Below are 12838 nucleotides of genomic sequence, written 5' to 3' on the forward strand. Positions count from 1 at the left end.
GTCTTTCTCTTCCTGTGTAAAGAAGGTATTATTCTAGAACTGTATTTGAGATTCAGCCCGCTCTCTCTCACTTTTTCTCTCTTTTTGCTCCTTTAGCCACTCTCTACACCTCCTGCATCCTGGTGGGTATCTTCATCAACAGTAGTGTGCCCATCTTCTTGGAGCTGTTCATTGAGACGGTTTACCCTGTACCCGAGGGCATCACCTGCGGAGTGGTCACCTTCCTCAGCAACCTCTTCACTGGACTTTTGCTGTTTTTCCTCACCTTTTACTTTACAGGTACCTTGATATTTTTAACTCTTTGAAAGCAAGGTTTACAGCAAGGGAAACAAAGCTTTCAGTCAGCCTAAATAAACACATGGCAGAGATATGGACTTAGACTTAGGACAGTGTCATTGTCCTTCTCCTGAATGATGATTCACTTTCAGTGCAAAGCTGTTTGCATGAAAAAAAAGTGCAGGGAGATTGACTTGTCTGCCCTGTCTTGCTCTGTAAATACAAGCTCCCAGCTGAATATTGATGAGTCACTTTCTGACAGGTTTCTTTGGATTGACAGGTAGTCCGTGATAGTTTTATTCTAGCTCTTGCTATTGGTGGACACCGTTTGTCAGGTTAACACAAAGGCTGTATGTGTTTTTTTTTCATTCTAAAAACAGCATTTTGTTATATGGTGTGCCTACATAGCGCATACAAGACATACACATGATATGTATACATGTAGATAACATAACAATGATTTCAATGATTGTTATTTATTGATGGTGTTCAGCGTTCACGAAGACATTCACCAAGTATGGACGATTCTCCCAAATCCTTTCTAGGAAATGTCCAGTTCACATTTCACCCCCAAAAATAAAGAAAAATAAAATCTTATTTTGCATAAAGAAAATGCAATTTACTGTCAGAAGTTTTTACATTTGTGATTTATATATATTTTTTAAATGTAAAGTTAATATCAATTCGTTATTAATTAAATTTAAGGTAGTGGTACAAATACTACTAAGTAAATAAATACTATGTATAAATAAATAATATTAATTATATTAGAATATAAATATTTATAGTATTGTATTATTAAAATATATAAAGTAATATAAATATATAGTCATCTTGTTAAAGTCTGTTTTTATGCATTACAATAATAAGATTTGGGGATTTATTTTTCCTGAAAATAATATCATAATATTAAGTCATAATAGCATTTTATTTGATTTTTGATTTTACAGTAAAAGGCCAATAAAACGGGTGAAAATCACAAAAACGTGCATTAAAGGAGAGATGTGGGCCATACATGGGGACCAGAATATCATATAGTAGTTTTTTTACTTGAACCAGTACCTAGCCAACACTAAGAACATCCCAGAAACCAAATAGAGCATCTCTGAAACTTCATAGCCATGTCTAGGAAACCACCCACAACACGTGGTGCTTGCCTGTGAAAAACGTACCACCCCCATTTTCTTTAGAAATGAGTTATGAATTGTACTGCCGTCAACCTCTTTTCACACTGACCACTGTCAAATCCAGATGTCCGCTGTGATACTTATCCCCCCATTCTGTCAGTGGCCTTGAGTGACCGGCTGACAGGTCTCTGTTTTTATGAGCAGTTAGGTTGCTGGACGGCTCCCAGGTGTTAAGAAGGGCTGTGAAAACTCCTCAGTCTTCCTGCTGATCCGTTGGAGAAGATTAAACTGAGATGAGTGAGCTTAACTGGCTCATCCTTTCAAATCTGATCGGGTTATCGGTTCCAAATGAAGCCATGAGATTCGTTCTGCTTTTGTGTTGCTGTCAGAGCCGCAGTTGCCCGCCAACACCGTGCCATGGCTGAAAATAATGTTGGAACAATGAGGTCTCTATATATAGATGGTTATTGCGTTGGCATTGGTATTGAGTTTTGAACGCTTTCTGTTTAGGCCAAGCGGTGTGTGTAGGTGCTGAAGAGATGATGGATGGATTTCTGTTTGTTTCATCAGAACCATCCTGCAACCTCTCGCTGTTTCCACTGGCAGAAAGCCCTTCTCGACATAATAAGCTCTCTGTTAGCTAAACTGCACAAAGTCGTCCTCTTAAAGGTGTAGTTCCACTTAAAATTGGACTCATAGTTAAATTAATAGAACTTTAGACAGATGTTTAAAATTATGTGCATGTGTATTTGATGAAATCTAGTAATATCACCCTTGCGCATTGATGATGTTACATTTAATCTGTTGTTTTCATTCGCATTTTTCATATTCTTCATAGGATATTTATTTGAAGTAATGGCCCAACTGTAAAAGTGTTGCTATCTAGTGGACCCACCAATTATTGAAGTCAGTTCTAGACATTCTTCTAACCAAGTAAAATTTGGATGCTGGAATTTTTACTCCGTCTTGTAATGTGTACAAGACGTTCTGACAAACATAAAACCAAAGCATGTATTCTGCTTTAGGGCACTGTTACACTGCCGTTAAAAATGTTGTGGTCAGTAAGATTAAATTTTTTCAAATTAATACTTTTATTATGCAAGGAGGCATTAAATTAAATGTTACGTATCTCTGTTTTAAATAAATAATTTTTAACTTCCTATTCATCCTGAATAAAAATGCTTCACAGAAGTATTAAGCAGCACAACTGTTTTCGATGTGGATAATAATAAGACATTTTTCTTGAGCACCAAATCAGCATGATTTCTGAAGGATCATGTGACACTGAAGACTGGAGTAATGATGCTGAAAATTTCGCTTTGCATCACAGGAATAAATTCCATTTTTAAATATATATAAACAGAACGTTGGGCCACTGGTGAGCATCCGTTGGGCTGGTTTTTTTGGTGTTCTCCACATACATCTCTATTTGGGCCCTCGTCGTGACAGTTCAGCCGATTCAGCACGTTGAATTATGCTTCTTAAGCTCACATGCTAGTTGGCAGTCGGCTGTAGTCTATGCAGTGCAGCTTTTTGAGTTCTGTTGAGTTCTGTTGTTTACCTTGTTGTAATTATTGTTTATTTTGATTTCATTGCTAATATACTGTAGATCTGAATTATTGTGTAGATTGGCTACCAATGTGCATTGAAAATGGCCTGTTTCCTCTCATATTGAGCCTGCCTCGATGTTCTTTTATTTTCCAGATCCTCTTTTTTTTCAGCCACCCAAGGTTGTATTGATGTGCTTTTAAGAATAGCACCTGCCTGTGACCGATGATACGTTCACAAATGTCTTACACTTTCTTTGTATTTACTTTAAAATGAAATGAAAGGGATGTGCTTCATTGAGTGACCGTTGCTGTCCTTCCCAGCTGGCCATTTAAATTGGCAAGGTTGGTTCACTCACCCTTAAATCCGAAAGCTGTGAATAGCTGGTAAAGATTGAACATTCAGCCTTTTTTGATTGTGGCTTAGTAAAGGACATGTCACCTACTGTTTGAGGGTGGCCCGTCTGTCAAATGGCAATAATAAAATTAAGGGTCCAGTAACCTTTTATGGAGACCCAGAGTGTGTACTTCCTGATGGGGTATGCCTGCTCTAAACTCTTTTTTGCAGCATTCGATTTAGCACGTTCAATTGCCTGTGAAGGTAAAACCTTCAGCAAAATCAAGTTTCCTAGAGCTTTTCACACCATGCTTAAACCAGAGTTGAAGCTGAGGTGTGTCATTTTTTCAAGTACATTTCTTAGTGATGAAATATTTGTTATAATGCGCATATACTGTACTATGCCATATGGTTGATCAAGCGATATTGTATTGTATATTTTTGCACATATATTAATTGTGCATGCTAATTTCCTCATTTTAGTTTAAGACTTGTCACTTAAAGTTAATTGTTAAAAACAGTAATTTAATTATAATCTCTACACAAAATAAAATTTGTGTATGTATGTACTGTATATGTATGTGTTATATATATATATAGTTTACCATTTATTCATATAATTGTATTTATTCTATAATATTAATTATAATTTATTTTAATTTTGGTTTAATTTTTCTTATTTTTTTTATATTTTCCCTCTTTTTTTAACATATGTATATTTAGAATCACATATGTATATAACAAATCAAACTCAGAACTGCAAAATATAATTCTGGTTTAATCTAATAAGGAGAAAACAGCCTACAAACTGTCAGTCATCCTCTCTTGATTCTGCTTGGGGCCAGAGCAAGACATTAAACTGATCTGAAATATGCCATCAGTCTGCCAGCTGAATAGGGAGCGATTAAGAATAATTACAGCAATAAGAGGACCATCTCAGACACCCCAGCTCGCTTGACAGGAAGTGAGGAGCCCTGTGGGTGAGTGAGACGGCATTGGGCCGCCCGGTCACGACGCGAGACAGCGGCTGTAGGACGTTTCCCCCCTCCTTGTCCTCGCTTTTGTCCCAGCGCTCCGCGTGTAAGAGATCTTGAGTGTCACGGTGAGTGGCCTGTTTACGCTGTCATTCCACCGTGGCCTTTTCAGCACATTACAGCCCATGAGACGATGGCAGGATAGAGACAGGCTAAATTGCACCCTTAATAACAACATCTCTGCATTCTGCCGTCAGGTATTACGAGGAAGGAAATGCGACATAACAGTTTGACTGCTGTGTAAACTGACAGACAGGATATAATTGCTGTGCTCCTATTATTGCGAGAGAAGGAGGGAGAAATCGAATCCTTTAAACCAACTTCTTTTGTATTCTCCATAGCGGCGCTGCCTCAGGGAGAGGTTGGGCCGCTCTGTCCAAAGTTCTGCCTTCCATTAGCGCTGGAAGGGTTGACTGTTGGCGACTCGCGGATTTTTGGGGGGCGTCTGATTGGATTACCTGAGCCGAGCCGAGCCGCTCTCTTCATTAACATGCGCTGCAGACATCCTGCCTGGTGATGCTACCTCTCTCTTTTAAATTGATGAGGCTGGAGCGGGCGTGCAGCACAGACATAATAGCCAGATAAACACAACTCCATTAACCTGCCGCTATACCAAGCGCAGCTGAAGGGCTAGTAAGGCCTGATTAATGAGGGGGCTTTTTTGGAAAGAATCCCCGCTTCCCATTTCTTCGAGTCGACATGGCTCTATCGTCCGCCGTACCTGGTTGTGTTGACTGTGCTGCATGGCTAAATCATATCATTTATCCCAAATGGGCTCAGCAGCTGACCCAGCATGCATTTCACCTTCTGCCATCGATTGCAGCTCTCACTTCAGGGGCAATTGATCAACCTGTTATCTGGATACGGGACGCCTCGAAATTGAAATCCACTTCTCTATTAAATTAAGTTGCGCTCTTTCCTTTGTCCTCGAGGGTCTGTGTGTTTGACCTGGTTTATGTTATATTCAACCCAGCGCTCTATCAGAGCCACAGCAGCTGGTGTGAGGCTTTCATCTATTGAATCGCTCACTGCAGTAATGTACTCTGAATGTGTTTGCACAGCTCTCGCATGCAGTTTTCAGCGTCGTCCTTTAAAAAAGTATCTTCGTATTCATGTGCAGCGCATGTGAAATGATTCAATTGCTGGTTTAAACTTCAATCTTATGTAAAACTTCTCGTAACTTGAACTGTCCAATGAAAGGAATAGAATGAATGAATGAGGCATTTATATAGCACGTTTCATATGTACTTGAGCAGCTGTGGGAACCTATGTGTGTCTGCTATCTCACACAGTCTGATGTATTTCAAACAATTATTAGTATATATTTGTTTTTTTAGTCTATTTGCCTTTGGTTATTGGAGCTTGACCATGTATTTGATTATTGGAGCTTGACCATGTATATGATTATTGGAGCTTGACCATGTATATGATTTGGTCAGTAGGAAATGAAGGGCTGTGATGTCTGTTTTGCCAACTGCATTTAGTCAATGTGAATTGCTGTTTGTAATTGCAGCTCTGTAATGTAGTGAAATGGGCCATTATATATATAAAAACTTTATTAGAAGACTTAATTTTATCCATCATGAGTTTATGGGATTTTGAAAAACAGTACCTAAATAGCTATTTGGCTATTGAACACAAAAAAAAAAACACATTTACATTAATTTACCTCATACTTAAGGCATGGTCACATGGCAAAAAAGGTCTATTTCCACTGTTAATAATGTAATGATGCAAGCACTGCTCACACAGAAGTCACTTTCAAACCAAGTAGCATTCAATTGGTCAATGCGGCAAATTCTTGTGGAAATGTTTCACCCCTGCTCAAAAATTAGAATGTGTGAACTCCTGTTGGAATGACTGGATTTTTTTATTTTTTTATGTAATGCTGCTAATGCATGCTTAGCTGTGAGAAACAAATTGCATTATTTTCTTGTACCTTACAAATGTACCTAACCCTTTTAGGCCAAGTAGGCTTGCATTGTTATTTTTGTATGTTACTGTTTATTATCTTTCGGTGAAGTACATGGTATTCGGTGCTCTAAATGCTGTCATCACTAACCACAGTCATCCTTGGATGCTAGTTTTTTTTAAGGTACTACTAAATAGCTTTTTTAGGTACTAAAAAAAAAGAAAGAAAAAAAACACATTTACATTCGTTAACTTACCTGATACTTACAAACGTGAAGAAAATATGTCTAGAATAGTTGTTTAATGAATGACGTGCTCAGTGCTGTAGGGGGAAAAGATTGTAAACATTTTTTTGCTTTTTTTTATTTATTTCGATGAATAATGCAGAAAAAACGCTATTTCCAAAAGTATGATAAACTCGTGTCTGTTCTATCATGCACTGATGTGCGTGCTATCCAGCGCTCCTGTCATCGCTAACCTCAGTCAACCTTGCTATTTTGTTTTTCAGAGCTGTCCTGGTTGAACTGGTGTTTGACAGGATCCTGCATCTTCAGTCTCCTGCTCCTCCTTTTCTTCAGGGAATCGTACGACCGCCTCTATTTGGACGTCTTTGTCTCTGTCTGAGCACACCGAGTGAGCTTTATCCCGCAGAAGAAGACGGAAGGCTTGTATCCCAGCAGAGTGCACAGAAAGGTCACACAGCATGTTGCTCACTTTAATGGATCAGTGCTTTTTTTTTTTTTTTTTTTTGAAAGATGTTGTAATTGTGAAATATAGGATCAGCAGTGATGGCAGTGCATTGTGTTAGCATCATAACTAACTGTAGGAACTGAGACTTGACTAAGGAGGAAAGGAGTGTAGATACTGACCTTGACATTCTGCCTTCTGAATGCATCCCTTTTATATATTTTATTTGACTTTTTTTTTTTTTAAACGATCAATGGAAATGATTTGTTTACATACTGTCACGATATAAGGGACATTTATTGCGCAGAGATGCAAGCACAAGCGGATCTCCTCGTGGATTTGGCAGTGCCCCATGGTGATGACTCCTCTAGTGCTCTCACCACATCTAATGGGAGTGTAATGGATAATTATAGACGAGCTCAATTAGCCGCCTGGCGGGAGCTATGGCCGTCTGTGGACCGGGGACCTCTTAGAGCTGTAGTGTCACTTGTAAATAGCCTGTGGGATCCAAGCTTTAATTGACCTGTGATAGGTCCGTCAATAAGTGGCGTATGCCGTGGTCCTCAAGTCTTCTCGTTTTCCTTATCAGCCCATATTATGCAAAGGATTATTCACTCCACTGTGGGGTTTAACTAATCGTTTTCACAGCGATTGGTCCGACTCTGTGTCATGTTACCTCAAAATGTCTGAGGTTGTGGTTTATGAGATGAGAGATCTATATTCATGTTAAGGTAGCCATTTGTGTTCATCTCTAGCTGTAGCATGCGCACAGTGGGTGTCTGTTGCACAAGCCTTTGAGCCTTTTTACTGAATTGTTTGCAATCGATTATGTTTTAAGAGCATTTAAACGTAATTTATGAACTCATTTTAGGGATTAATTCACTAATATTGTCTATAAGGGATTGTTAATGGTTTTTATGTCTGAGCGTTTTAACATGGCATGAGCGACTGCTGGAACAGTAAAACACCAGCAATAACAGCCATGTTTGGTAGCCTTTCGTGATTTGTGGCACAACCTCATGCATCGACGAGTGCAATGTTCCCTCTCTCCCTGTCGTATGACCCGTGAACCCACTGGTCTGTTCTCTCCTGCATTTTTCAGCATCACCATAAAAATGGAGCCCTTCTGATTCTAGACTACTTCATCGCATTAGTTGCGTGCAACTTTGCCGTGAAAGGTGAAATTTGCTGGCTTGAGACTTGGATTTAGGATTGACGGTTATCTGTGGAAAGGAAAAAGCATTTCATGGACATGCTGAATTCTTTCAGCCCTCACATTTCCACAGCTTTTGCAACTGAGAACTTTGGACACACACACAGTTCTGTTCTCCTCTGGGAAAAGCCTGCTTGCGAATCACTTTCCGTGTTTCTCTGTACAGGACGGTTCTCTTTTACCTGTGAACATGCCTTAATTAACAGTGCCCTTTGTTCTGTCCTGCTCTCCACTGTGATGTCGGTGCTCGTGCTCGGTTCTGTCACTGTAATGTTAATGATAAGTGGCACAGGAGGGGGGCGTACGTGTTCTTGTCCGTGTGCAAATACATGTCGAAGATTTTTAGCACCTTATTAAAAAGATGTTTTTAAAATGGAATCGTGTCTTATTCTCCTCTGTCATCGAGATGTTGACCCGGCTTCTATGTAATGAGCAAGCGTGAAAGTTATAAAACATATTTCTGACTCTGAATTATGATTGGATGAGGCATTGTAAAATACTACAATGATTAAAATGTTGGCAGTGTTAACCAGTCATTACAGAATGCCGCCTTCCTTGGAGGAAACAACTTTTTGTCATCATGGGCATCTATATGTATGAGGTCATGTTTTTGGGTTTTACAGACGCTCCACAATGCCCCACACCCTTCAAAGCATGAGATCATAGATGACACCGGGACTGAGAGTGGGCGTACACAGCAAGTATGTGTTGTTTAGCATATTGTGCGGGACACCAGCCAAAAAACCTGCGGTTTGCATGCAAGCCTATAGATTATTGTTCTCATCTGATAAACTTCAGATCATTTCATTTTTTATAATACAAATTTCAATGAACAGTTTAATTTTCATAGAACTAACAGTTAAAAGTCATTTATTTATGTTTAACTTGAACAGACTTATATGAGTTCATTTTAGGCTTTAAAAACCTTGACAATAATATCTAAAATATAATAAATATATTGGATATATATTACAAAAACAAAAATAAATACTGTTATAATATGTTATAAAATTACTCTATTGGTCAACTTTCCATTCGTGAATAATATAATACAACATAACATAATATATACGGTAATTATGTGTAGAAATGTGCATTTATATTATACATTTATTTAATATCACACTTCACTTTGTACTTTCTATGTGTATATATTCACTATTGTCTCCACAAATATAGAATGAGACATTTATCTCCTTGTCTGTCACTGTATTTTTAGGTTTGTGTGAAACTAACAACAATTTGCAATAATGTGAACGCTAAATAAAATTGCTTTGCATTCATCCTTGTTTATGCTTTCGCATTAAAATCGGTCTGATGGATTTTATATGGATTAATGTTCCTTAGACACACGGAAACAGTGAATGCCAAGTTTAAAGACTTTTTTTATTTAAAGACCCCCCCCCCCCTTCTTTTTTTTCTATTTTTCTTTTTTTTTTTACCTTTTCCGCTTTCAAAGAATGAAGTATTGAAGTTTCTTAAGTTCTTTTTGTTTCACAGCACTGCTGTCAGAGCATTGAAAGAACATTGATCCCTTTCTTCATCCCACCATAGCTGAATACCAAAAAGGATCATTTAAGCTTGTCGCGTCAACTTTTCAGCACATAAAGCCTCCGATTCAAGTGTTACTTTTCACTGTTGACAACAGCAGCAACAGGCATCCTGGGAGAAGATTGTCTTAAACAGGTGTTTTCATTCAGTGACAAGCAATTTCATACAAATCCATTTTGGCTTTGTTCCCCCCCTCCCTCCCTCCATGCGCTCTTCCGCCATGGTTCCTGTTCTTGAGCACACGACACACACTCTGCTGTAACCAGTGCTCACTGTCAATCTAGGTGACACTTTTATAGCCATTGATTTGTTTTCTGTTGCAGCTTTCAGTCCTCACATGCTCTGTATGCCCTTTCATGTTTCTGGCAAGACGTTTCCCAGCGGACTTCTTCTGCGAGAGATGAACAGAACCCTTGTCTTATGAAAAATACAAATAAAGAGAAAACAAAAACATAGGGTGGTTGCATTCGGTTTCACCAGTTACAGTTGTGCTTATAAGTTTACACACCCCTTGCAGAAACTATACAAATCTTATATTTAGCCTGTTTAGCATGAAATGAGTTTACACAAATTGACATGTTCAAAAGTTGAATGAATGAGGCATTTATATAATGCTTTACTATGTGTTATTGTACACCCAAAGTGCTTTACAATCATAAAGAGGGTCTCTCCTCACCCACAGTGTGCAGCATACACTTGGATGGAGAAGTTTAAAATAGTTTTTTAATATTAACAGTAATGTAAGTAACTTTTTTTAATTTATCTAACTTTTAATTTTCACATTTGACAATAAAAAAAATCCGACTTTGCTGGAAATAGCAAACAATGATCAAATGTGTTAAACAAGATTCAAAGAAGAATGTTCTGTTCGTTTATTTATAAAGCATGACTAAAAAGCGCATTGATCATTGTCCTGTACAATCATAGTTAAAATTTTTTTATAAAAATAAGACATAAATGTAACAGCAAATAACATCATAACAAAATTATGCATACAAGCAATAGTGGAAATACCAAATAAAGATGATTTAATAAAATACATAAATACATGTAATTGAGCAATCTCTACAGCTTCTCAAACACAGTCACTTGTAAACAGTGCATTGCAGTGACTTTAAGGATACATGATTGCAGTAAGCACCAGATGGCTGGCAGGGATGTGCGCAACATGGTCACATGCATTACCAGCCATCTCGCTCCAGCCCTGACTGTGATAGCCTGCTGAATAAGAAGCTAGGCATGGAACCCGCACTTCCAGCAAATCAATAGCAAAAGTCCAACAAAACATAATGGAGCTTGATGATAATCAGTGAGCATGTTTGGATGGGGACTCTACTTGGCTGAATCTCATCAAGGTGAGTCACTTTCGTTCCAAGACCAGACGGGAGATGGAACGAGCAGACGGCATGTTTGGATTCAGTTGTGCGGCTCTAATGTGCGGAGACGTGGCTAAACCAAAGCAGCATGTCTCGAGACTTCAAGCAATTAAGAGATCCAGGCAAGCGGAAACGCAGCGGTCAGGAGAGTGACGGACTCTTTGATCATCCACTCATCTCATTTTAATCCCACAACACCTCTGCGCTGACAGCCATGCTCTACTAATGAAGGAAGCGGACTGCCATAAGCTGGCTACAATGGCGTAAACCAAACTTAATATGTATTGTTTTAAGACCGTTTTATATTCAAAGCTGTTAGCAAAAAGCTAAGGACAGGGGTTCAATTCCCATGAAACACATGCTGATAAAATGCACACTTTAATCATGTCTTTAATCAAGTCACCATTATTTATATAGCGCTTCATACAGACTGTTTCAAAGCAACTTCACGGTAGTAAATAATACAAGTATGCAATCTTCATGAAATATGAGACAAATTAAAATTCTGCTGTAAAGCAGCTCTAAAAAAGACAGAGTCATTATCTCAGTTCAGTTCAGTGTTGATTCAGTTCGGTTCAATAACTGTAAAGTGAATCAATTATGAGGCGAGTTCAATGCAGATGTACAGATGACAATAGTGTCGTTATAGCCTGGGAAAACCCAGACCACTTCCGGCAAATTTAGATTTGCTCTGCAAGTGGGTCTGGCAAAGAGCCCATTGAAACCCATTTCCAATCCGTCGAAATCGCGGCACCAATCAGAAACGTTGGGGCGGGCTTTACACGATGACGACAGAGCAGCGACGGTGACGCAGATTTTGTACATTACAAAGATGTTAAAACCCGAGCAAAAAACAGCACTCGAATCCTTCATATCTAAAAAAGATGTGTTTGCTGTCTTACCAACTGGATTCGGAAAAAGTCTGATATACCAGCTTGCCCCGTTGGTGGCTAAACGAATGGGCTCTGTATACGTCATGTCCTTCATCGCTCTGATTGGTTTTAGATCTATCCAATTGCGCCCAGAGCCATTTGAGCGACGTCCGTTGGTGACGCCCCTGTGGAAATGAATTGTCTATGGAGCTTTGCCAGACCCTAACTCCGTTACAACTGAGAGTGGTCTGGGTTTTCCCAGGCTAGTGTCGTTATTCAGCTCGAGTCAGTTCAGTGTTGATTCAGTTCGGTTCAATAACTGTAAAGTGAATCAATTATGAGGCGAGTTCAATGCAGATGTACAGATGACAATAGTGTCGTTATTCAGCTCGAGTCAGTTCAATGTTGATTCAGTTCGGTTCAATCAGTGTCGAGGTTGCAAAATGTGTCAATTAGGAAATGAATTCGGTATAAAGCTGCTCTACAATAGAGTCACCTTCCAGCTTAATTCAGTTCAAGTGTTCTTATCTTACGATAATGTCTGTGTTGTCAAATTGATCATATTACTGAATATTAAATGTCCTTGACACCCCGAAGCAAGCCAAAGGAGACAGTGGAAGGAAACCCAAAATTCATCAGGTAACAGAGATGGAGAAACAAAAAGCCTTGGGAGAAACCAGACTCAGTCGCAGGCCAGTTCTCCTCTGGACAAATGAACGAACATGTGATGCAGCCTGGAATCTTAAAAATCATACCAAGTCAGATTTGTGGCTTGATATTATTCAAACGTTGTGCATCCAGCTTCTTCAGCTTGACACACCGGTTTTAGGATTCTGCATGTGTAACAGGGCGGCTAATGGACATCTGGATTACTGTTGTGTTCCCTCATAAACGTGAGAGAGCAGCT

At 38.9% G+C, this 12838-nt stretch overlaps 1 protein-coding gene across 1 annotated transcript in view; it reads left to right on the plus strand.

The window, feature by feature from the left end:
• Positions 1-8667, plus strand: part of slc49a4 (solute carrier family 49 member 4) — a gene marked incomplete at its 5' end in the record, with an annotated part of 39014 nt that extends 30347 nt beyond the window's left edge. The window contains 2 exons of the mRNA XM_079619866.1: positions 97-279; positions 6741-8667. Coding sequence (XP_079475992.1) covers positions 97-279; positions 6741-6856 — 299 coding nt within the window. The 3' untranslated portion in view covers positions 6857-8667. The remainder of the gene's footprint in view (positions 1-96; positions 280-6740) is intronic.
• Between the last annotated feature and the right edge of the window lie 4171 nt (positions 8668-12838).

This window comes from Phoxinus phoxinus, assembly GCF_949152265.1.
Source record: "Phoxinus phoxinus genome assembly, chromosome: 7".
NCBI lineage: Eukaryota > Metazoa > Chordata > Actinopteri > Cypriniformes > Leuciscidae > Phoxinus > Phoxinus phoxinus.